General features: G+C 38.7%; 1 protein-coding gene across 1 annotated transcript; it reads right to left on the bottom strand.

Annotated features, from left to right (window-relative positions):
* Nucleotides 1-397: 397 nt before the first annotated feature.
* On the bottom strand, nucleotides 398-26819 carry SPCS2 (signal peptidase complex subunit 2). Its single transcript, XM_055320291.1, has 5 exons — nucleotides 26690-26819; nucleotides 11175-11258; nucleotides 10279-10438; nucleotides 8325-8460; nucleotides 398-1171 (listed from the first exon to the last, which is right to left on the bottom strand). The coding sequence occupies exons 1-5, from the start codon at nucleotides 26801-26803 to the stop codon at nucleotides 985-987; spliced, it is 681 nt and encodes a 226-aa protein (XP_055176266.1). The 5' UTR covers nucleotides 26804-26819; the 3' UTR covers nucleotides 398-984.
* Between the last annotated feature and the right edge of the window lie 97 nt (nucleotides 26820-26916).

Here is a 26916-nt window from a genome sequence, read left to right as displayed (position 1 = left end):
ATTCCACTTTTGTGCCTTGCTTTCCTCATTTATAAAATGGGGTAACAGCAGCACCTACTTCTTAGAACTGTTGTGAGCATCAGTGAGTTAAATACATGTCAAGTACTTGGAATATTGGCAGGCACAAAGTACTGAGTGTCATTATTGTTATCCTTGGAAAGCTAGCAGTGCTTATCTAAGGTTCGCACAGGTTTCTGATCAGTAAAACAGTCTAAAAACAAAAGGAACCTCTAGTCGTAAGACTGTTAACACTTGTTGTTCTGTTCCTTCCATCAAGACTACGACTCCATTTTTTCACATCTCCTTTCCTTTTATTGAAAAAAATTTTAGAAAATGGCAGTTAATAAAGGGCAAAAACAAATCAATGGGGATATACTAGTGGAAAACATACACAATATAAAATTAAAAATGCCATTGGCTTCTTTAATTGGTTAAGAGCACAAAATGTAACAGGCAGAAGGTCTGTTTCAAACAAATTAAAAAGCTGTGTTTTTTTCCAATTCTCCCCAAGTCAAGATATATACACACCCACAAAAATGGTGTGTGAAGGAAAACTGTCATACACAAGAAGTTGTATCCTGAATTAAGGGAAATAGCTGTTGAAATAGGAATTAACACAATAAAGTCAGCAACAGGCTAACAATTTTAAAAACTGAGTCTTCAAATGCTGCATGGCACAAAGTTTTACGATATAAAGTACTGCTAGGTATGAAGGAGGAAGTCTGTATGGCTGCTAGCAAAAATGCTTTTCCAGAAAAGCAAATCAAAACAACGCAATCAGCAGACCAAGGCTAAAGCTAGATATCAGAGCTACAACTTCTCATATCTGAACTAGAAAATCCTATTTATCCAGAATGGACTAAAATTTCAGGACAAAACAGGGACATTTTTAACATATCTTACTTTATCCATTTTAAGTTGTTTCCTTCTCTCTCACCCCAAAATTCAGCATGATCCAGCAAAGATGGCTGCTTTTAGAATTGGCTATTTTATTTTTCTTTCTGTGGCAAGGCTGTCATGGAGCCTGGATATTTCAGGCTCGTATGCATCCATGACCAGTGTCCCGCTGTGGTCAAAAAACTTAGCAATGGACTTGGTGAACTCGGCCTCTCGCTGCTGCTTTGTTCTTCCACTGATGAAGGTCAACTTCAGAGTGTATTTGTCATCGAACCTAAGCAAAGATAATAAATCAAAAACTAAACATAGAGATTTGACTAGTAATGAGAGCATCAGGTGATTTTGAAGAACTTACTGGTGATACAGGTAACAAACATATGTATCCTTAAAAAAAAAAAAAAAATCCAGCGGTTCCGAATTGCCTTCAAGATACAAGTCCTGATTTATAGGTGTTGCCATGTTGCCTTACTTACTGTGTACCTCCTCTACCTTGTCACAGATTATTAAGTTTTATGGACCACCTCCTCTTACCTCTGTACTTTACACTTGTTAGGCTAGAGGGGTCTTCCTAGTCGATACTTTTCTCCAATCTACCGGACTAGTTCCCACTTGTTAATATTAGGGCATAAACTCCTCTGGGATACCCTTCCCAAATTGAATCAGATTACTCTCCTTTGTCATACACTGCACCATCAATCATCAGCTAATACTGAGCACCTAGCATATGCCAGATCTAATGCTAGGCTCCCGTGCAATCAAATTATCTATTGAAATGATGTTTGCATATCTACATTCTTCACTAAACTCAAGAGATTCTCGAGGACAAAAATTCCATACTGTTTTCTATTCTTAGCTTGGCACTTGGTACACAAATTTTTATGAATAAATTAAGAACTTCTGTTTTTACAGATGTTCACCAATTCTAGGTTGCTCAGCCCTTGTCATCAATCTAGTTCCAGGTTCTACCTTTATTTCAGGCCAGAAATATCTTTTATTATGTGAGTTCCAGAGATTCCTTAAGTACGTCTTAAGGTACCTTGAAGGCCTTTGCTATATCTACCCATTCAATAAGGTTTATAAAATCAATCTTTAGCAGACTGATATTCCTCCCCCTGACCGTGATGTCTGTTTCTGTCTCCATTTAATTAGGGCATATTCAGTGGATTGTCAAGCTGTTAGTATCTTTATAGGGAGCAACTGCTAGAGCCTTTGTTTCTGCAGAAGAACTATCTGAAAACCTAGTTTTCAGGGTCGCTATCCCAAGTCACAAGGATAAAAGGCACATTTCAGCCATGGGAAATAAGGGCTGTGTGTGTATTGTGTGTGTGGAGTACAAAGAACAGAGGAATATGGACTTAGGAGTTTAGATTTTTCTCAGAGTGACTGGGTTTGGAGCAGAGGATTGAGTTATCTGTCTTCTGTTAAACCAGTGCCTATGATTAACCAGTGCTCAAAAAATCGTAGCTCAATAAATTACTGTCTAAGAAATAACAAGTGTTGGTAAGGATATGGAAAAAACAACACTCTGAACTGTTGGTGGGAATGTAAATTGGTATAGCCACTGTGGAAAACAGTATGGAAGTTCCTCAAAAAATTAAAAATAGAATTACCATATGATCTAGTAATTCCACTACTGGGTATTTACCCAAAGAAAATGAAAACACTAATTTGAAAAGCTATAGATACCCTATATTTACTGCAGCATTATTTACAACAGCCAAGATATGGAAGCAGCCTAAGTGTCCATCAATAAATGAATAAAGAAGATGTGTGTATATATATATATATATATATATATACACATCTTATTTATTTTTATCTTCTTTATGATGTATATATATATATATACACACACAACGAAATATTACACAGTCATAAAAAAGGAAGAGATCCTGTCACTTGTGACAGACAACATGGATGGACCTAGAAGGTATTATGCTAAACTAAAATAAGCCAGAGAAAATAAATATATCATCTCACTTATATGTAGAATCTAAAAAACAAAACAAGTGAATTAACAAACAAACACAAAGCAGAATCAGACGTGTAAATACACAGAACAAACTGATAGTTGCCAGAGGGAGGGATCATTGCCAGTGGCTGGGGGATGGGCAAAATGGGTGAAAGGGAGTGGGAGATACAGGTTTCCAGTTATGGAAATGAGTAAGTCACAGGGATAAAAGGCACAGCATAGGGGGTATAGATGTACTATAACAGCACTGCATGGTGACAAATGGTAGTTATACCTGTGGCGAGCTAACTACAGAGCTGCTAAATCACTATGCTGTACACCTGAAATTAATGTAACATCATGTATCAACCATACTTAAAAAAAAAAAAACAAACAAAAAACTGTTTTCTAGCCAGTTATCCCAACCCAGATAGCTATGAGTGAAAATCCTTAAGCTACTTTCAACACCTCAAAATTTTTCTCAAACTCCAGTAAACTGCTGTTAGTTGATTTCACAGTAATCTGGAACTTTTAGGCCCAGTTCCACTGGCAGTTCCGTGGTTTGGATGGTAGTGCATGATCTGATGAGTTATGATCTGATGCACTTTAGAAATTTCTCATTAATATTTATTTTACTTTATGTATTATATAACATATATTATATAATTATACAACACATAATTATTTTATATAACATGTTTTCAGGAAAAATATTTTTGTATAATAATTATATAATATTTATTCAGTCTCAGCTATACATGTCAGGCACTTTCAGATGCTAAAGATATATAGCAGTGAACATAAGAGACAAAACTCTGCCTTTTGGGATTTTTACGTCAGTGTGTATGAAAGAACCAACATTATGATAAAACATAGGATGTTTTAAATACAGTAGGCAGGAAAGGCTTTACTAATAAGCAGGTATTTGAGCAGAGCCCTAAAGAAGAGAAGAACAAGCTATCTGGAAAAAAAAAAATCCAAGCAGAGTTCACAGCAAATGCAATGGCCCCAGAGCAAGAATATGCCTGGAATATGAATAACAGAATGGTATGAGAGAGGAGGAGAGGCACAGGAGATAAGGGGTGTGTATTATGTGTGTGAAGTACAGAGAACAGAGGAATTAGATTTTTCTCGGAGTAACAGGGTTTGGAGCAGATTGAGTTGATCTGCCTTCTGTTCTAAAAAGATCACTTTGCCTGCTATGCTGAAAATAGACTATGAGCAGAGAGAGCAGCTGTGGAGGTCTATGAGGACATTATTACAGTCACCTAATTGAGAGATGAGGTAGCAGAAGAGATGGGAAATGGTCAGACTGATATATTTAGAAGGCAGAGCTGACAAGATTTACTGACAGAGTATTGGAAGGACTGAGAGAGCAGTCAAAATGATTGAGTTCTGGCCTGAGTAACTAGGATAGAAGTGCCATTACTGAGATAGAGAAAAATGGGGGCGGGGGCAGGAATACAGGTTTGGATGAGGCACAGCAGTTAGGTTTTGAAATGCTTATTATGATCTGATGTCAAATAGAAAACTGAAATATATCTGGGAGTTCAGGACAGAGGTCTAGGATGAAAATACAGATTCAGAGATCTTCATCATATAGATGGTATTTAAAGTCATGAAATTCTAAATTCAAGATTACACCTAGCAATGGAATACAGATAGAGAAGAGGTGCTAGGAACAAGCACCAGTGGCATTTCAAATTTATTTATTTATTTATTTATTTATTTATTTATTTATTTATTTATTTATTTATTTAAAAGATTTTATTTATTTACTCATGAGAGACAGAGAGACAGAGAGAGGCAGAGACACAGGCAGAGGGAGAAGCAGGCTCCATGCAGGGAGCCTGACGCGGGACTCCAGGATCGCTCCCTGGGCCAAAAGCAGGTGCCAAATTGCTGGGCTACCGGGACTGCCCAGCATTTCAAATTTAGAGCTATTCTTTAAACAATGAGGAATCACAAAGGAGCCTAAAAAAGCAGACATTAATGTAAGAAGAAAATGAGAAGATTACATTATCCTAGAAACCTACTTTTAAAAAACCAAGTAAAACAAGGAGTGGTCCACTATCAAATGCTGGTTGAGTAAGATGAGAAGAGAAATAAAGACAAGTAGATCCAAGAGACAGTGAGAGAAGAAAAGGGGAGCAGAAAAATAAGACCATGTGAGGAGAATAAGAGGAACAAAAATTTTAGTTGGGAGAAATGACAGCATGTTTGTATGCCACAAGGAATGATCCAGCAGAGAGGGAAACATTAAGTTAATGAGAAGGGAGAGAATCTAGTAGACACATGGACAAGAGGCTATAGATAGGAACTCAGGAAGAAACAAGTCTGATGAGCATTGCAAGCAGGCAAATGATAGGAGACTTTATGACTGTTTCAATCATCTCTGCAACAAAAGAAGCTGAGAGTAAGGATGGGAGAGAAAAGTAGGTTTGAGAATAAAGGAGGAGGTATGAAAGATGCTCTAGGACAGGGAAAGTAACTAGACTATCAAAATGCCACAGAATCTAAGTTGGGTAAAGAAGTGAGACAATGAAGGAGAAAAGGGACAATGAAAATCTGCTCAATGGATCAGAGATGCCTTTGGGGCTGAAGACCACTGGGATAAGAGAACCAGAAAAAGAAGCAATCAATGGTCAGAGAGTGAGATACTCAAAACTGAAATTATTGAAGGTAATTAGTTACCAGATCAGAAAAATCTAGAATATGTCCAGGATCTATGTATTGGTAGAAACAAATTTATGGTAGAAAACAAAATGATCAGAGGAGAGGCCAGAGAACTGGAATCCATTATCTATTTGGATAATGAAAGGAGCTATGTTAAAGACAGTGCCAATGAGCCAGGAGCTATCTTCAAGGAAAGAGAAGTGAATCTGTATTTAACGGCAATGAGAAGGAACAGAGATGGCATATTTCTTTGCCACAGGAAGCAATAATGTGGCAGCTGGTAAAAAATCAGCGAGAATGAGGAAAAATGAGAACCCTTGTACACTGCTAGTGGGGCTGAAAATGGTGCAGTTGCTTAGGAAAACAGCCTGGCAATTCTTTAAGCAATTAAAGAGTTACCAGTTGGGGGATCCCTGGGTGGCTCAGCGGTTTGGTGCCTGCCTTTGGCCCAGGGAGCGATCCTGGGGTCCCGGGATTGAGTCCCGCATCAGGCTCCCTGAATGGAGCCTGCTTCTCTTTCTCCCTGTGTCTCTGCCTCTCTCTCTCTCTCTCTCTATGTCTATCATGAATAAATAAAATCTTTAAAAAAAAAAGTTACCAATTAAAGAGTTACCATACAGGATGCCTGGGTGGCTCAGTCAGTTAAGCACCCGACTCTTGATTTCAGCTGTGGCCTTTATCTGAGGATTGTGAAATGGAACCCCGAGTCAGGCTCTGCACTCAGTGAAGAATCTGCTTGAAATTCTTTCTCCCTCTGTCCCTCCCCCGACTTGTGCACTCTCTCTAAATTAAATAAATCTTAAAAAAAAAAAAAAGTTACCATATGACCCAGCAATTCCTCTCCTAGGTATATTACCTGAGAAATGAAAGCGTATGTCCGCTCAAAAATTTGTGACTGTTTATAGCAACATTATTCACAATAGCCAAAAGGTGAAAATGATTCAAATGTCCATCAATAAATGGATAAACAAAATGTGGTATAGCCATGTAATGGAATATTTGGCATAAAAGAAATGAAATATTGATACATGCCACACCATGGATGAGCCTTGGAAACATTATGCTAAGTGAAAGAAGCCAATCAAAAAAGACCGTATATTCTATGATTCCATTCACATGAAACATCTAGAACAAAGAAATCTATAGAGATGGAAAGTACATCAGTGGTGACTTAACCCCTGAGGGAATGGGGCAGGGAGGGGTGGTGGACAGGGAGAAGACAGCTAAAGGGCACAGGGTTTCTTTTTGAGATGATGAAAATGTTCTAAAGTTGGCTATGGTAATTGTTGCAATATCTGTAAACACACTAGAAACCACTGACCTGTACACTTTAAATGTATGAACTGTATGGTATGTGAACTATATCATAATAAAGTTGTTAAAAAGAGATATACTGTGTAGGGGTGTCTAGGTGGTTCAGTCGGTTAAACATCTGCCTTCAACTCAGACCCCATGGTTGGGCTCCCTGCTCAGCGGGGAGTCTGCTTCTCTTTCTCCCTCAGTTCCTCCTCCTAGCTCATATATATTCTCTCTCATTCTGCACTCTCGCAAATAAAATCTTAAAAAAAACACACTGTGTATATGAACGTACGTATGAATGAAATGGAATGTATGAATCAAATGGAATATATCCATGAAAATAATGAAATCAAGATGTTGCTAGGGTCTAGAATTTTGCAATTCTGTTTTAGGGGTCTGCCACAAGGTATAGATTTATGATGGTTGAGGTCAAAAGGTGGCTGGGAGCTCTTCCAGGAGAATGCAGCTGGAACACCAGAATGACATTCTGCTCCTCCTCTAGGCATCTCCACGAGTTGGTAATGAGAAGAGGCTGTTTGGCGTTGATGCTATACTTACCTTCGTATATGTGAATAACTGTACTTGTAATTTAAGAGCCTACTATGTGCTAGGACCTGTCCCTTGTGTTTTTAGGATAGTGACTAAGAGCATGAGATCTGGGCTCAGATGTGAACTGGAATACCTACTAGAATAATACACTTTAGGGTTCTAGGGCCCTGGAAGAATTAATTAAACCTTTTGGGTCTGTGTTCTTAACTATAAAATGGGTTGTTCTAAGGTTTAAATGAGATAATGTACTTGGCACAATACCCAGTATATTGTTATGCTCCACAGACGTTTGATATTTTTATACTTAGTACATATACCAGCTGGCATCTTCCCAACAACCCTGTGAGTCATTTTTAATTCAGTTTTGACTAAAGCTCAAATAGTTTACATGATATACAGAAAAACCATACTGCTAGAAAGCGATGAGCTGGAATTTAAACCCAACTCTGGATACCTAAAAAGACCTCAGGTGTCACCTGCATGAAGTTATACCTACGGCTGGTCAGAACACCGAAACGTGTTTCTCTGAGTTGCCGAGTGCACTGCTGCAAAATTTCCTAATTACAGACTGTAGTCAAGATCACAGAAAACATAGAAGATTAATGGGGTTCTTCAATCATAACTCACTTTACACCTTTGGCCTTCACAGCTCTGTACTCTAATTGGCTCTATTTATTGGCCACAGGGAAAGATAGGCATTCTTCATCATCCTTCCACCAAAGTTCTTTCTCCCACAGTTTATCCTCAGAACACTTCTATGCTAATACAATCCCAGAAGTACAATGCTAGGAGAAACCTCCTAGACCGTTCATACCCCTTACTTCATATTACATGAATGGCACTATGATCTGCATGGAGTAAGCACACCATAAAATAGTCTGTTGCTGAAAATAACTGGACTCCCAGAGAAAATCCAACATCAGGATTTACGGATTTATGAGTAGAGTCATACCTTTTGAGACTAGAGGACAGCTGCCAAATATCATCAGGATCCATTCCTGTAGGATCTTTCCTGTGGGCCACAAGAAAGATGCTCTTCTCCTTATATGAGGTATAAATGGTCAGGATCCCCATCATCACAAAATAGGTTCAGATAAAGTTAAGGAGAAAACACATGAAATAACACAAACTGACAAGCAAGGGCTATGAAAACTTTCATAATGATAGTCCTAAAGAAGACAGTTTCATCTTGGTACAAAAAACACCGAAAATTCAGCTATTTTATTTTTTATCCTTACATTTATATATACATTTAGTGTCTAGCACAGAGAAGTCATTACCATTATACGTGAAATTTCATGATTTTCTTTCTTTTTTTTTTAAAAAAATTTCATGATTTTAAATGAAAAAAGATCATGTTTTGTTTTAAAGCAAAACAAATGGAACAAATGAAATTCCATCATGGTAATTCTCTTGGAAGGCTATATATTTGTAATAATGTTGCCCTCATTGTTTAAACCTGTTTGGAACTCCTTTGGGAACTGCCTCCAGAACCTATGGCATATTCTTTGGAACTGCCTTAATGGTGAAAAAATTCATACTGGGACAATTCATACTGAAAGGAGTCAAGGTGCCAATTCTGGGACTATGATTTGGGATCAATCTGGATAATACCATTTTAAATCAGGGCCTGCTTTATTAAATGACTTGCTAAAAGAAAAATTCCCAAAGCACATCTTTGAGAAATATTTCAGGTAGTGGGTGGCCTGGGTGGCTCAGTGGTCAAGCGCCACCTTCGGCCCAGGGCCTGATCTTGGAAACCTGGGATCAAGTCCCGTGTTGGGCTCCCTCCATGGAGCATGCTTCTCCCTCTGCCTGTGTCTCTGCGCCTCTCTCTCTGTGTGTCTCTCATTAATAAATAAATAGAATCTTAAAAAAAAAAAAAAGTTTAAAAGAAATATTTCAGGTAGTGACAGCATTGTTAAGAAAAGTAAACTGCCTATCAAAATGATTTGTTTTAAATTAGTACAGTCCTGGCACAGAGCAGACACTCAAAAATACTATGTGGCTATTGAGAATAAGGTATCCTATATATTCCTTCATGAAAAGACATCCAATATATCTTTTTAAGTTACAAAGAAAAGTGCTGTATGTCCAAACTGACTTAGGGAGGAGGTGGTGAGAACCACAAGAAAACTGTTACTACAAACAGAATTTTTATAATTATAGTAATAGTATAGGATTTCTTTGTATTTAGCATTTTGAGAAATAATTAAGCTGGATAGGTAACAAACAATTCTACCATAGGAGAGGGGAAAGGAAACAATATGAGAGTAGATTACATAACAAACATATTATAAAATGTCTCACTTAATCTTTTTAATTCTGATTGTGTATTGCCCATATTTGTAACTGAGCAGCATTCAGTTTCCAATAAATGCTTATTATCACAAGATCACAAAACAGCTTGGTTTCAAATCCAGGTTCTCAAGCTCCAAAATAGGATTTAATTCCATATTATACAAGCCACATCTCTATCTCATGCTCAGTACCTCCTAATCCAGCCCTTCAGCTTCAAGGAAACCTGAAACTCCAAAATCTGATCCTTCCCCAATATCCTAGAATAAGTGTCTTGAAGCAGACCACGTCTAATGGGAATGTGTAGGCTAGAAATAAGAACTGGGTCTTGCAATAAGGTGTGTTTTGCTATTAGGCACTCACACTCAGATTATAATGACTGCTACATTAATAACTAAATAGGATTAAAGATAAAATAAACACATTAAATCTCAAATATCAATGGTAGTCATTAAGGTTATAGATGCCCATAGCTCATAATATTAAATTCTAACATTAGCAGGTCCCAGAATCAAAGTTTGTTTTTTGTAGGGAGCAGGGAAGATTATCAGTAGAGATTTTAATAAAGAGTCACTAGAAAACAAACCTGAGCATAAATAAAGGATATGATATGACACACAAAGCCAAAACAGGCTTAGATTCTGGAAAGGGATGCATATAATCCCAAATCAATGCCACTATGGCAAAAAAACAGGAGATGGTACAGATGGTGAGGCGACCGTCAATCAGACCAAAATTCTCCACATACTTGTACTTTTCCAGAAGTACCTAGTAAAAAGAACAAGGAATCAAGCTTACAGGATTGCTTCCTTCCTAGTAACTGCTTTTATTAATTTCCATGATAAAAGTTATGTTAAGAATCATATAAATACTAATAGCTCTCTCCAATCAGGATTTTATCAGTCAAGGTAGACTCAAATTGTTCACAATGGTCCCAGAGAAAAAGTTCAACAATTGCTCGTACATTTTTTTAATCCTCAACTTTTTCCCTGGGATGAAGCTAAAAGTCTCCCCCTTTCTGCTTTTAAAGAGGAAAGGGGGAGAGGGGCAGAGAGAGAAAGAGAATCTTAAGCAGGCTCCAGGCCCAGTGCAGAGCCCAACATGAGGCTCGATCTCACAACCCTGAGATCATGACCTGAGCCAAAGAAGCCAGACACAACCAAGTGAGCCATCTAGGTGCCCCTCTTCCCTTTTTAAACAGAGATGACCAATCACGAATGATGTCCAATATTCCCTCAACCCTCTTGGCTCTAGGCTAACTAACCTCAAAAACAACAGATCACCAGCTTTCTGGATTAAAAAATTAGAGAATTTGACAGAAGCCTGAGGTAGCTAACATTTTTAACACATGTTCCCCACATTTACTGTAAAAATTTCCAAACTGTTTTATGGCTCAATTCCTAAAACTAACAACTATGGTCATTCCAAGTTACAGAAGAAAAAGATCCTGCAGATGTGCCGTAAGCTATATATATGCTAACAGACTCCCACCCCAAGAAAATACCTTTTTGGCAGAATCATCCAAAGAATTCTTCACAGCTGATCCATCCCATTTGTCAATTTTTACAGGCTTATCATCAATTTTCCACTGTAAAACAGAACAGTTGTGCATCAAGAGGCATAGCATCTTACTGAAGGTAAAATGAACTACTTCCATAAGAGTGTTTAAAAAAACCACCACCTACCCCCTCACAGGCCCAAAATGGTGTGACTTAGGTTAAGACCTCGAGTCAGTAAACTCAGATCTAGTACCTAACCTAACTGCAGTTTCAACCCCCACGAAACATATCCTTTAATCAATCAACAGAGGAATATCCTGGTCAGCACTAGGAAATTTACTAATAGGCTCCTTCCAGTCCTCTTAGAGCAACCTTGTCTAAAACAATGGCTTCTCTGCTAATAATTTTTTTATCTCTACTCCCTCTCTAGCTTTCAAAATCTGTTTCTGTAGCCTTTTGGAACCTCCTTCTACTTGTTAGATGGGATGCTGCCCAATTCATGAATCTCTTATTAAAGCCAATTCAATCTTTAAAGGTTACCTGGTTGAATTTTTACTTAACAAGAGCATCTTCAAGTATATGTAAATTTACTCTTTGTCCTCTGATGTTGGACAGCTAAAAGACAAATACTTAAAAATTGAAGTTGAGGGATCCCTGGGTGGCGCAGCGGTTTGGCGCCTGCCTTTGGCCCAGGGCGCGATCCTGGAGACCCGGGATCGAATCCCACGTCGGGCTCCCGGTGCATGGAGCCTGCTTCTCCCTCTGCCTGTGTCTCTGCCCCCTCTCTCTCTCTGTGACTATCATAAATAAATTAAAAAAAAAAAAATTAAAAAAAAAAAAACTCTAAAAAAAAAAAATTGAAGTTGAAGGAGACTAGGTCTCTAGAGTCAGGTGGTACTCATTTGATGTTGCCAGTCTCCATGCTGGAAAGCTTTATTTACCAGACCCAAACCAGAACACTTACCTGGGCTACAGAGACTACAGTGTGAACTCACATACCCCATCCTCATTTTACCCAAATGGGGGAACAAGGAAGAACTCCATTTGTTCATCCTTGCATTCTATGACCACAAAATTTAGACAATTTACATCTATGAACCTGCAGACACTAACAAAATGAGAAAAGTCTCTTTTAATACATCTTTGTCAGCTAACAATGTTTATATATTACCAGCATGTCTTAACTGTAGGAAAACAGCAAATCTAGTGTAGTCTGTTGGACACAACATTTTGATTAAAAATCAAGTCCCATTATCAGGTAGTTATATGACTTTGGACAAACTCCACTTCAATTTCTCTCATCTATAGAGGTTTAGAAAGGTTCCCCAATACCGTACTAGTTAGAATCAAATGATTGTATCACATACTGTTGGTAATAATTCAAAATGGTACAACACATACTAAGACAATTTAGCACCTTGGATTCCACTTTTGGGAATTTTTCTGTATCTTCATACACATGAAATAATATTCAAAGTTCCTCACTACAGCAGTTTTTTTTTTTTTAAAGATTTTATTTGTCAGAGAGAGAGCACACGCGCACAAGCAGGGGGAGTGGCAGGCAGAGGGAGAAGCAGGCTCCCCACAGAGGAAGGAGCTCAATATGGGGCTGGATCCCAGGACGCTGGGATCATGACCTAAGCCGAAGGTAGACGCTTAACTGACTGAGCCACCCAGGCATCCCACAGCAGTGTTTTTAATAGGAAAAGTAGGTCAAGTACTCAACTATAGGGGACTGGTTAAACAAACTGGTGCACCGAGATATCTTGAGAAGGTCAAGGGGCAAGGATGGGACTGACTTCTCAATGTATGCCTTTTAAAATATTTTTTTCGGGATCCCTGGGTGGCGCAGCGGTTTGGCGCCTGCCTTTGGCCCAGGGTGCGATCCTGGAGACCCGGGATCGAATCCCACATCGGGCTCCCGGTGCATGGAGCCTGCTTCTCCCTCTGCCTGTGTCTCTGCCTCTCTCTCTCTCACTGTGTGCCTATCATAAATAAATAAAACAAAAAAAATATTTTTTTCAAAGCACTTCAAATTTTGTTTAAAAAGAATGCCTTTAAACTTTGTAAACGTGAACATTTTATATAGTAAAAAATGTTTTCAAATGCAAATGATTATATGAACATAGCTTAAGTGAAACAGGGTGTTAACAAATAATTTGATAAACCTGTCTTATAGACCATAAGGCTCAATTCTTAATTTTTTTGTTCACTTGATAGTGAACAAATACCATATTTCATTTTTTTTTGTAATTTTTTTTTTAATTTACTGATGATAGTCACACAGAGAGATAGAGGCAGAGACATAGGCAGAGGGAGAGGCAGGCTCCATGCACTGGGAGCCCGACGTGGGATTCGATCCCGGGTCTCCAGGATCGCGCCCTGGGTCAAAGGCAGGCGCCAAATCGCTGCGCCACCCAGGGATCCCCCAAATACCATATTTCATAAAAATTACAAACCAGGGATCCCTGGGTGGCGCGGTGGTTTGGCGCCTGCCTTTGGCCCAGGGCGTGATCCTGGAGACCCGGGATCGAATCCCATGTCAGGCTCCCAGTGCATGGAGCCTGCTTCTCCCTCTGCCTGTGTCTCTGCCTCTCTCTCTCTCTCTCTCTCTCTCTCTCTCTGTGACTATCATAAATAATAAATAAAAATTAAAAAAAAATTACAAACCAGCAGGCAATCCAAAATCTGCTTGGCTTTAGAATAGATTTTACTGAAAGAGAAGAAAACTTCATATTTATCTTTCTGATTAAGCACAATATGAGAGATACTGCATACAAGAAATAAGGAGACAGAATATCTAAAAAGTAATTGAAAAGATATTAAAGAAATGCAGAAATAGAATTCATCAAACTTGCTTTTTAAAAATTGTGATACTATATATACTATTACGCAAAAAAGAAAAACTGTTTTGTGAAGTTTGTTGAGTGAAAAAAAAAAGAACTACAACAGTCATACTTCAAGTGATTAAAAAGTCAAAGTTTTTTCCCTTTTGTGTCTCATAAAAACAAGAATTTTCTTGGAGAAAATTACTCATGGCAGCTATAATAAGAAAATTGTGCTAGAATATTGATTCTCGCAGCCTGCCAGTCTACAAATCAAACTTGGCACCTAATTTTAAAAATACAGATGAACCAAGAAGAAATTAATAGGTTTTATAGCTAAATAGCTCACTTACACTTAGTTAAGTAAATTCCATTTTGATAACAGCAAGCAAAAGAAACTTGTACAGCCAGAATTCACAATTCAAATTATTTGTGAAACAAAGTCATTAAAAAATTTTGGCGTCATTCCAAAAAAGAAAAATCATATTCTCATAGACACTCAGCTTCACATTATTACCTGCTGGGCATCGCAGAAAAGAAACTTGCCTTTATAGTTCAGAGGGTAATTCCTCGGCAATTTCAGGGGATAAAACATAGAAGCAATGATTACAGCACATGCTGAAATGGCCCTAGCTCCACCTCCTCAGCCTGGTACCTACAAGTAATATTCAGTAAGTGGCACAGGAACGTTTCTACTGAATCACAAAGAAAGTTTATGATTTTTTTAAAAAAGATCTTATTTATTCATGAGAGACACAGAGAGGCAGAGACAGGCAGAAGGAGAAGCAGGCTTCCTGCAGTGATCCCGATGTGGAACTCAATCCCAGGACCCTGGGATTACGCCCTGAGCCAAAGGCAGATGCTCAACAACTGAGCCACCCAGGTGTCCCTATAATATGATTTCTGAAGAGATGGGAGTATAATCTATTTTGGGTGCATGAAAAAACCTTTATTTCAGAGAAGATAGTATCTCTGTTGTAGTACAGAGACATCTAAAAAAGGGAAGGAGGGTGGCCATTAGGTACTCATTTTTCTGATTTATTTTGTCATTCTCAGAACTGCTCATCAACTAAAAGGTATGCTACTCATTCATTTTCTCTCTAATGTTATTCAGGGCATTTTAGAAACTTTTCTCTCACTCTTACCTTCCTCAACTATAAATGCAAATTGCTTTCCTTCTGTAATAAAAAGGCAAAGCAAAGTTGGTTTCTTTTATGTGGGACCTCACAGGATAAATTATGAAAAAAGGCTCAGTGCAGAAAAGAGGTAATATAGGCCTGAGACTGATATCCTTAGAAAGGCCTGCTAGAAAGGCTGGTATTGGAAAGTTGTCTGGTAAACAGTCGCTTACACTGATATAAAACTTTCCCTAAGTGATGAGTGGCTCGCTGTGCTTAAACTGTTTGTGTAAATAATATAGTTTATGCTAAACATCAGTTTCCTTTATAGGAGTCTGGAATTTTGGCACAGGCTAGACAGAGGCCACATACTTAATCAACCCCCAGTAAAAAAAAACAGAAACCTGGGCACTGGGTTTCTAATGAGGTTCCTCGGCAGACAACACTCCAGAGGTACTGTCACTGCCAGATCACTGTTGCCAGAGTTGAATTAAGCACAGCTTCTGGACTTTACTGGGAGAAGACTCTTGGAATCTTGCACTTGGTTTCCTCCAGACTTCCATTCTATACACCTTTTCCCTTTGCTGAAGTAAAGTACAACTACACACTGAGTCGAATACAACTATGTACCGAATCCTGTGATTCCTTCTAATAAATCACTGAAAAAGGAGTCTCGGGATCGCTGATACCAGCAATACTGCCAATTAAGATCAAGCAGATGGGGTAACTTCTGCTAGAAGTTCCTAGCAGAACTTCCTCAGTTCCTCTTTCCCACATTCCCTCCTGCATATCACAGATACATATATACTGGGCCCAAGCAACAATCACTGGTACTGACTTTAAGACCATTGCTACTGTCAATATCATTCTGCAGAGACACTGCTTTTGATTTTTAAAATACATTCTGCTCTATAAAACATGTTTATATTATTTTTAAAGTTTTCAGTTTGTGGCATTAAATCTATTGACTTTTCACCATGAAAGAGGAAATTGAGCCATTTCATCCCTTGCAACACAAATATTAATTTTCCCAGCTTTTCCACCACCATCTTTTTAATACAGTCATAGCAGAGTACTAGTGATTTGGTCTTATATAAGAGCTTAACTTTTGGGGATCCCTGGGTGGCGCAGCGGTTTGGCGCCTGCCTTTGGCCCAGGGCGCGATCCTGGAGACCCGGGATCGAATCCCACGTCAGGCTCCCGGTGCATGGAGCCTGCTTCTCCCTCTGCCTGTGTCTCTGCCTCTCTCTCTCTCTCTCTCTGTGACTATCATAAATAAATAAAAGAAAATTAAAAAAAAAAGAGCTTAACTTTTGGCTAGATCATTATTTGAACTGTACGTTATGACTATAAATGCTATTCACAGATGAGTTATATAGTACACCAGGATTACTTTTTCTTTCCTGATAGCTTTTTGTTTTCCTTGGAGCTACTGTCATTTTGGTTATTGTTTTAAATCAATTATTTATCACCAATGTAGTTTTGAATTCTCTCAATTGTTTAAGTCTCTTCTCGATATGTGCAAAAGTATTCCGCATTCTGTGAATTTCATCTTTTTAGAGAAGTTGGATCTTGGAGCCTCCTGACCTGCTTTGATCTGGGTGGACTGCTTTCCAGGGCTGCTGTATAGCTATCACCTTAGAATCTCCTTTTACCATTTACTATTTCCCTTAACCTCCTCGTGTGCTGGACTTCCTTTTCTTAGATAACCATGTTTCTCCTTTCGATAACCATGTTTCTCCTTTCGTGGTTTACTATTCCCTTGATCTGGTGAACATATCCTCCAGTGGCTTCCTTGAAGAATGCACATGGGAAATAAATTTTGAGACTACACATCTGAAAATGTCTTTTTATTCTACCTTCACACTTAAGAGAAATAAGTTCTCTTCAAAAGTTTAAAGTTTATTCCATTGTCTCAATAGTTTATGGGATTCCTAAAGCCATTCTGATTCCTGATCCTTCATACAATGCTTTTTCCCTTCTAGACAAAGTTACACAAAGTTCTTTATGTTGTGTATCTAAAATTTCAAGATGATGTCCCTTACACAGGTCAATTCTCACCCACTGTTAAACTGCTAGTACCACTGCTAGACTCTAAGCAGATCCTCTGTCTTGAAACCAATGCCCTCCAGATGAGAAAACCAGGGTTCAGAGATATTAAGTGTCACACAGCCAGTATGTGACAGGCAACAAAATTACTTAGGGCTAACTTACAAAATACATGGTTCACCATAAAATTGTCCTTTCTTCAGTGATAGAAACTTATTTTTAACTTGCCTTATTAATCTCTGAACTCAACCCCAAGGCAGATTTTGTTTGTGGCCCTTATGCAAAGTAGCACAATTATAGTGGTTAAAAGCTATAGCTTTGGAGTCAGACTACTGTTTTAATTCTCACTTTTCCATTTTATGTATGATTGTGGGCAAAAAATTTAATCTTACTACAGTCTTTGCTCAATTGTAAAATGAAGATGATAAAAATATCTATTTCACACGTTAGTATGAGGCTTAATTACTGTAATTATAAAACACAGCAAAATGCCTGGTATACAAGAACTTATTAAAAATTACCTACCATTGTTGCTATTAATTATGTAAAACTAATATACTGTATCATGGTTAGCTGGATTTATATAACATCTCCCTCAGTAACAGGAACTACATGTATTTTTATGTTCCTCAGATCAGGGACATAACATAGTGTCAACAGCTACTTACTGAAAAGATGTATAAACTCTTATAAAGAAAAAAAGAGAAGGAAAAGATTTCTAAAATGTCAACTTTCAGTTTAAACTTAACAGATGCATATAAGGCTAAAATAATCTCACTCAGTTCTTATCCACAGAATTTAAGGGAGGTATAACCATAGGTATTACTTACTGAGTACATAATGTGTCCTACGTATTGAACTAAATATTTTATATACACCATCTCTTTTAATCCTTATGATAACCCCATTAAGAAAAATTACCACCTGCTATGGACAAATATTTACATTTACCCTAAAGTTCAGATGTTGAAATTCTAATTTCAATGTGATAATATTAAGAGGTTGGCCTTTGGGAAAAAATTAGGTCATGAGGGTAGAGCCTGCATGAGATAGATTAGTGCCCTTTAAAAAAAAAAAAGAGAGAGAGAGAGCTTGCTTCCACTCTTTCTGCTTCCTACCATGTGAATAAAGAAGACTGTCCACAAGCAGTAGAAAGGCCGTTACCAGAACCCAGCCATGCTGGCACCCTGATCTTGGACTTCCCAGCCTCCAAAACCATGAGAAATAAATTTCAGTTGTTTAAGCTACCCAACCTATGGTATTTTTGATAAAGCAGCTCAAACTGACTAATAGCTTCCTTTTACAGATAACACTTAGGGTTTAAGAAATTTGCATAAGGTGACAGCCAGGAAGTGGTAAAGCCAGGACTCAACTGAGTTTTCATGATTTCAAAATCCATTCTCTTTCTCACTATTCCACATTGCTTTCCAAAAGCATAAGGAAAGGAGTTATTGGTTACCCCCGAAAACAAAAGAAAAAGACACAAATCCCTGAAGTGACAGCGACGTGAAGTATCCTGATTCTCATCTAATAAGTTATAGTTACATAACATAAAGAAATCTTAAAAAGATTTTAATCTTGAATATGCCAACGAAACCCACAGAATATATCTGAATTTTCCATTTCCCTCCCTTTAAAACCAACTGCAATTTAACTGAAAATACAGCTGAGGAAGTCCTAGTTTAAGGAGATCACTTCTCCGTCAGTACCAACTTAAGAGATAAAACTCTATTGGACCATCATATACCTGTTGCCAGATCTAGATGGCTAACCAGTTCATAGAAAATAAGCATTAGATGGCTTTGACAGAACATTACAAAGGCTCATTCTGCTGCAAATTTGAATAATAAAAGGTTCTACAAAGACATTTCACTGCAGATATGGCATTAAGAACTCTACCTCCTAAGGACTTCAGAAGGGTATCAAACAGGATCCAGGTCTTGAGCATATATATATATATATATATATATATATATATATATATATATATAGTGCAGGAAGGCATTTTCTGACTTGATTGAGGGTTTACAGGCTTTTCCTGTTCCCCATGCATCTTCTGGCCTTAAAGGCAAAAAAAAAAAAAAAAAGGACAAAATCCTTGGTCATTAAGGACATGTCCAATAACACAAAATTGTCTTGAGTATGGAATAACAGCATGAACACTTCTATTTTTATTTTAATAAAAGCGAAAATAGAAGTTATGCGGTGATAAAGACCTCAATGAATTGCTTCATAAAGTTCCTTTGCTTAATAAAGGGCAGTAAGACTCAAAAGATTCAATTTGCACTAGAGAGATGAAGGCTACCAGAGGTAAGCAGTGCCAAGAGGATCCTGCTCTCATTTAGGAAGAGCTAAGTATGGCTCTAAGAAAAACTAATACACTTTCTCGTGTATTAGGTCTCTTTGAAAGGTCTCTCCCAATTTAGAAAAAGGATACAGGCTGCAAAGAAGGAAAAGTAGTAGTAGATGAGGCACCTGACAGAGAAATTACCATGTGTTAATTATGAGCATGAAAATTAGTGGCAACACCAGAGAAACAAGGTAAGTAGACTGGTCCTGGCTACTTAAGTCTAGTATACCTATTAGATATTCACGTGGACATGGCAAGTAGGCAATAGGGACATAAAAGTCTGGGGCTCAAAGGACAGGTCCAGTTTGAAAATTCAAATATGGAAGTCATCAATTCACAGATGGTATTTAAGCCAAGACACTGGTATCTCCTTGGAATGAATGCAGATAGAGGAGAGGGGCTTGCCAATATTTACAGGTCAGGAAGAAGACAAAACAGTGCAAAAGACAGAAGCTAATGAAGGAGGAAATCTAGGAACAACTCATCTTCTAGAAGCCACATTTAGGGGATCCCTTGGTGGCTTGGCGGTTTAGTGCCTGCCTTTGGCCCACGGCGTGTTCCTGGGATTCTGGGATCGAGTCCCACACCGGGCTCCCTGCGTGGAGCCTGCTTTTCCCTCTGATTATGTCTCTGCCTCTTCTCTGTGTCTCTCATGAAAAAATATAATCTTAAAAAAAAAAAACCACATTTAAGAAAGAAGTTATCAGTGAGTCAACTACTATTCAAAGTTCAAATAATACAAAAAACTATAACCGAAATTTGACAAAACAGAGATCAGAGCAGAGAAATGGTGCAAGCAACAGCTAAAAAAAGGGACCTGGGCAGATGGAGATTGTTAACATCTGTGATAGGACTGTGTTATGTAATTGTGAATGACTGGTTAAAAAAATAATAACTTGGAACTTTAGAAGTTACTCCATAAACATTGTAAAGACAAAAAGAAATGAGTTTTTAAAACCGAGATATAATTCACATACCATAAAATTTACTGTTTAAAAATGGACAATGCAATGGTTTTTACTATACTTCTGTTGTATAACCATCACTATTACTTCTAGAATATTTTCATTACCCTAAAAACAAACCCCATAACCATAAGTAGTCATTCCCTATCCCCTGCTTCCAGTAACCACTAATCTACTTTCTGGGCACTTGTTGCTTCTACCTTTTGGTTACTGTGAATAATGCTGCTATGATCATTTGTGTACAAATTTTTATGTATAGACATACATTTTCAATTCTCTTGTGTGTATACCAAGGAGTGAAATATGCTAAGTCATATGGTAATTCTATATTTAACTTTCTGAGGAACCAATACAATATTTTTCAAGGTGGCTGCATTCATTTTACATTATGGTACAGAAACATAGGTGAGTTCCAATTTCTCCACATCCTCATCAACAATGGTTATTTTTCTTTTCTTTTAAAAATTATGATTATAGGCATTCAGAAAAACATATCTTTTCATGTGTTTATTGGTCATCTGTATATCTTCATATGGAAAAATATCATTCAAATCCTTTACTCTTTTAAAACTTAGTTTGTGGGCAGCCTGAGTGGCTCAGCGGTTTAGCACCGCCATCAGCCCAGGGCGTGATCCTGGAGACCTGGGATCGAGTTCCACGTTAGGCTCCCTGCATGGAGCCTGCTTCTCCCTCTGCCTGTGTCTGTGCCTCTCTCTCTCTCTCTCTCATGTATAAATACTGTGTCGGTCTCTCTCTCTCTCTCTCTCATGTATAAATAAATACAATCTTTAAAAAAAAAAAAATTAGTCTTGGGGAACCTGGGTGGCTCAGGTGGTTAAGCGTCCAACTCTTGATCTCAGCTTAAGTCTTAATCTCAGGGTCATGAGTTTAAGCTTCCACATTGGGCTCCACACTGGGTATAGACTCTACCTTAAAAAAATTTTTTTTGGGATCCCTGGGTGGCGCAGCGGTTTGGCGCCTGCCTTTGGCCCAGGGCGCGATCCTGGAGACCCGGGATCGAATCCCACGTCGGGCTCCCGGTGCATGGAGCCTGCTTCTCCCTCTGCCTGTGTCTCTGCCTCTCTCTCTCATTCTGACTATCATAAATAAATAAAAATTTAAAAAAAAAATTTAAAAAAAATTTTTTTAAGTTAGTCTCTTTATTATTGGGTTAAGATTCTCTATATAGTCTAGATACTAGACACTTATCAGAAATATGATTTGCAAATATTTTCTCTCATTCTATGGACTATCTTTTCACTTTCTTAATAGTGTCCTTTGACACAAGATTTTTAAATTTTGAAGTAAAAAATAATGAGTTTTGAGATGTCATTAAAGTTTAGTTTGCAAAACAATGTTAAAAAGCCAGTATCTTGTTTCCTTAAACACACACACATACACACCAACTACAGCAATGCTATAAAACCGTTGTCTTTGTCAGAGGTGGGTTAGGGTTTAGGCATACAATATCTTACGCAAGCTACCACTGAAGAGACCAAAGGAGATTCATAGCCAAAACAATTTTTAATACCTAAGGACACACGGTTGATGGGGGACAAAGACAAGGCTTGAACCTAGGTCTTTCAACCTCAAAACAAATGCTCTTTTCACTACTGCAGTAGCCAGCACAAGGTCTGCTCCAGTATGAGAGTCAATGTACTAAGTACAATAAAAGCACTGGATTAAGAACTGGGAAGTGCCAGGTTCTGGAAGTGTAACTAACTCAATGTCTCATCTTGGGCAAGTTGCTTCATCTCCCCCTCTTCAACTCTGTCCATGTCTATATAATGAGGATGCTGGAACAGACAAATTTCAAAATCTCTTCATTAGATTTTAGAGAAACCACTAATGATTAAGCAGAATGGTTACAAACCAAACAAAAACAAACTAAAAAACCTTTAATATATCAGAACCAGAAGGGATTTAAAAAGTAATCTAAGATAGTTCTCAACCTGGAAGTAACTGTTAAAATGTAGAGGAAGAAATAAATAGCTATGTGTAAAAACATGAGGCTGTCCAGGTCCCACCTCGAGAATCTGATTCAGGTCTGGGATGAGGTCCAGTAATTTGTATTTTTAACTAAAGCCCCAATGGAGTCTGGTATCTTTATACGATGTTAGGAAAGAATATGTATCTGAGGAAGCTGAAGCCCACAATAACTAGCTAGTTCGTAGTAGCTATATATATTTTATTAAGTACTATGTGTTAGACATAGTGCCACACACCTTTTAAGGTAAATATTATTCCCACTCTACAGATGAGGAAATCAAGATACAAGAAATTTATTAACTTGCCTAAGAATATGTATCTGCTAAATGGCAGAGCCAGGATTCAAAGCCAGACAGGCTAGCTCCAGAGCCTGTGTTCTCAACTACTAAGATACAAAAGCTCTGCTTTACAATCATGAACTAGGAGACAGAAATGAAGTTAAACAGGTATGAAGTTAAAAGGGTCTGAATAGAGCTTCTAAAAAACAGTTTAATAGCACATTTTCATAGCCAAAACAATTTTAATAGCCTAAACAAATCCAGCCAGGAGACAGAAATCCATGTACAAGGTTAAAAGAACCTGGATATAGTTCTGGAAAGCATGGTTTAATACCACATGTCAATTTGATCGCTAAAACAATTAAGCAGGGCAGCCCCTGTGGCTCAGTGGTTTAGTGCCACCTTCAACCCAGGGCATGATCCTGGAGATCAGGGATCGAGTCCCACATCATACTCCCTGCATGGAGCCTGCTTCTCCCTCTGCCTGTGTCTCTGCCTCTCTCTGTCTCTGTGTGCCTCTCATGAATGAATGAATGAATTAATTAATTAATTAATAAATATCTTAAAAAAACAAAAATAAAACAATTAAGCAAGTAATTTTTCTTTACAGCCTGCTATGCAGAACAAAATACTTTGATGTATTTTGGGCAAAATAACTTACTGCAATGATTTAAGTTATTCTGTGATGGAGGCTGGAAGATTACATTTGCATACCTATTTTTAAGATCAGGAAACTAGAATTGCTTTGTTCTCCAAGTCAGTTTCACAGAAGCAGACATTCACATCTGTTTAGGGAAAGCTAGAAGCACGTTGAAGCACACTTATATCTCTCTTTATTATATTTCTTCATGGCAAGTGAAACTACAGGTGCAGGAAATAAAAACCCTCCAAAAAAAAAAAATCAAGACAAATAAAATTTAAGAAATTTAAAGGTAACAGCCTCTCCCTCCCACAGAGCAAAAGCTGCTCTATTCATTCAGATCCTGCTCCACCGAGAATAACATTTTCCCCATCTTCTCTTCCACAGTACCTTCAGTTTTCAGACAATTAGAGGCACCATTCTCTAAGGCAATTTCTGAAGACTGATGGGGCAGATCTGAGTTTTTTCTCTGCTAAATTTAATGCTGCAAGTACTTATTCTGTGTTGTTTTCCTCAGAGAATTATAAGGATCTTTCATGGGAAACTGGACAAATACAAACTGGTAGAAAAAAATAAGACAGTATGTCATATTAAGTGACAGTTTAATTCCCATGTGCAATAAATGCTAGAGAATTCAGAGGAGGATAACTCGATGTAAAGCTGAAATGAAGTTTTCTGAGAAAAAGCAGCTAAGCATATCATATTTTCTATCCTCTATGGCCCTCACTGCTTGGTTAATTCTGTCAAATGCTCCTTTGTGAAGCCTTTATCTACTGCTGATACTCAAATTGGGGTTCTCATCATCTGGTCTTTTTTTTTTTTATAGCTGTTCACAAAGAACACTTAACCAATACTGTACAATTTAATATTTACAAGCCCATAATACATTATGGGAATTCACATTATTTATATAAGTAAATTTAAGTTCAGTAATACAATGTAACCTATCCAAGGCCATGTGGCTTTTAACAAGCTATACTAGAATTCAAACGTCTTTCTTTTTATAATAAGCCCTATACACTTGTATGGTATAAGGCCTTGTTAGAAAGCTTTTAATTTCTAAATCTAATTTTCTGAAAACCACTTTATATAGTCTCAAAATTTTTCAACAGCTTGGATTACTCCAAGCAATCCATGCTCTCTTCAATCCGATTCTATCTTCATGTCACTACAAGTCTCTTAGAGAACAGTCCAGTCAACTCACTACCTGAAATATCAGGCACCATCTGCTCAAGGACATTCTTACCTAGTATGCTGCCCTTCTCTCCCAAAACAAGGTCCCAGCTCCATCCTCAGACATGAAGTCTTCCCATGGGGCACTCACCCCCTTATCAGTTAGATCTCAGTGATCACTCTCTCTGTCATTTCAATTTCTGTAAAAAGCACACATCTGAATACACCAAATACTTTTAATATTGTCCTATAATCAGCTAAACTGAGTACTTTCTCACAGTTGGGATTCTTGGTTTTCTTCCTCTGCCACTACATACGTATATTAGACACTATAGGTTACAGCGATCATTCATGTATATCATTTCATTTAATTCTCCCCAAAAACCATGCTCTTTCAGATGAAGAATGTAAGCTTAGTATGGTTGACTGACCTGCCAGTCTTCACAGAGTTTGAAAATAGCAAAGCCTAAATCTTATGGTCCTCAAATCTAGGTTCTTTCAGTAACACAATGATGCCATATACTCTTTAGGATAGAATGCCCATGCTTGGGCAGCCAGGGTGGCTCAAGCGGTTTAGCGCAATCTTCAACCCAGGGCCTGATCCTGGAGATCAGGGATCGAGTCCCACGTCAGGATCCCTGCATGGAGCCTGCTTCTCCCTCTGCCTGTGTCTCTGCCTCTCTCTCTCTCTCTCTCTCTCTCTCTCTCTCTGTGTCTCTCATGAATAAATAAAATATTTTTTAAAAAAATGTCCATGCTTAATGTTTGCTGGTGACGATCCAAACGGAGGGAACAGCAAGAACAGTGAATGGAACAGGATGAGCACAGGCTGTGAGATGCTCATCAGCAGAAAGGCAGGATTTGTGTATGAAAATGAACATCAATTCCCAATACTCTCACATGTCTTGGAGCAATTTACCATTCCAATCCTCAGAACGTGTTATGTTCCCTCTCTTTAAGATAAAGAGTGAGAACCATGCGATTCAAAACCAATGACACCCAAAAATAGAGGCAAAAAGACCTGGATCTGAACCCCTCTATATGTTCACCTATTTCTTTCTTAGGCATCTACCATGTGTTAGGCACAAGGATGTCTGAAAGCTGCTTTCCATTACAGCAAAAAAATCCTATTTACTATATTAAAGGCCCCATGCTTAATCAAACTCCTACAATGAGAGGACTGGAAGGGACTAAGGGAACTTTAAGCTAAGTCCCTCATTTTACAAATGAGGCAACAAAGGGAGAACAAGTGTATTTCAAGGTCACACAGCTAAATCAGAGGCAAAACCAGTACTAGGACCTACATCTCCATGCAACTGTTTCTTCCAGGATGCTCTGCAAAGGGCAAGATGGGCCAACCGAGGAGCACACTTTTCTGTTTTTTCTTTTCCTTTAAGCCCTGTTGATAGCACCTCAGTTTAAAAAAAAAGAACGGATGGTGGAGAGGCAAAGAGCCAACCCAGAGAAGGCAACAAGCTCGTGAATTCGTGTCACTTACTGCCCTCGGTAGGCAGAGGGGTAAAAAGAGGGGGGGTGGGGGTGGGAAGGGTGAAGACGACGAGGGGAAAAAAATCTTAGAGGCTTCCAGTCAGCCCAATAAAGTAAGTAAATACTCAAGTAAATTCAGTATTTTGAGTATCGTAATAAAACGCCTACAAACTTCAGTAAGCAAAAGGCCAGTGAGCACTTGAAATCTGTAGCAGCACCCAAGTGTGGTGGTCGTAGTGGAGAGTTTGGGGACTACTGACTTCGAATAGCTGCGTTCATTCATTCAGGCTTCAGTTTTCCCCGTCAGTGAAATGGGCACATCAACTGTGGTCCCACAGCACCTCCGAAGAAAAGTGTCGGCTGCATTGAAACGTAGGAATAATCAAATCAACCTAAGAAGCTGTGGTGGCTAGCGTTAAGGACCAGGCACACTTCCAAGAAGGAAAGAAGGCCTGATGAAGAGAGGGCTGAGTTGGAGGTGTGGAGACACCGGGCTACAAGCGCCTGTAGGGTTCTGAAGGTGGGCCAGACGAGGACTACCCGCCGAGAAGCCACGGAAGAAAAGGGGGGCGGGGATGGGAAGGTGGGCTCGCCGCCTCCCGGGCCTCCCCAGGTTTCGTCTGTCCCCAAGAACAGGCTCCTCACCTTGTCCAACAAGCCGCTGCGGCCACTGCCAGACCCGCAGGTAGGACCACCGCCGGGCCCACTACTGCCTCCGCCACCACCAGTTCTCCCGCCCTGTGCAGACGCCGCCGCCATCTTGTCTGTCTCTGCGTCTCCCTCCCCTCCTACTTGTCCGAAGCCGATTGGCTGAGGCCGACGGCGTGACGCTCCGCCCGGAGTCCGTCGGGATCCGTAGTCCCGGGCCGGAT

This window comes from Nyctereutes procyonoides, unplaced genomic scaffold (assembly GCF_905146905.1).
Source record: "Nyctereutes procyonoides isolate TBG_1078 unplaced genomic scaffold, NYPRO_anot_genome, whole genome shotgun sequence".
Classification (NCBI taxonomy): domain Eukaryota; kingdom Metazoa; phylum Chordata; class Mammalia; order Carnivora; family Canidae; genus Nyctereutes; species Nyctereutes procyonoides.
This window is presented reverse-complemented; position numbering and strand designations above follow the sequence as displayed.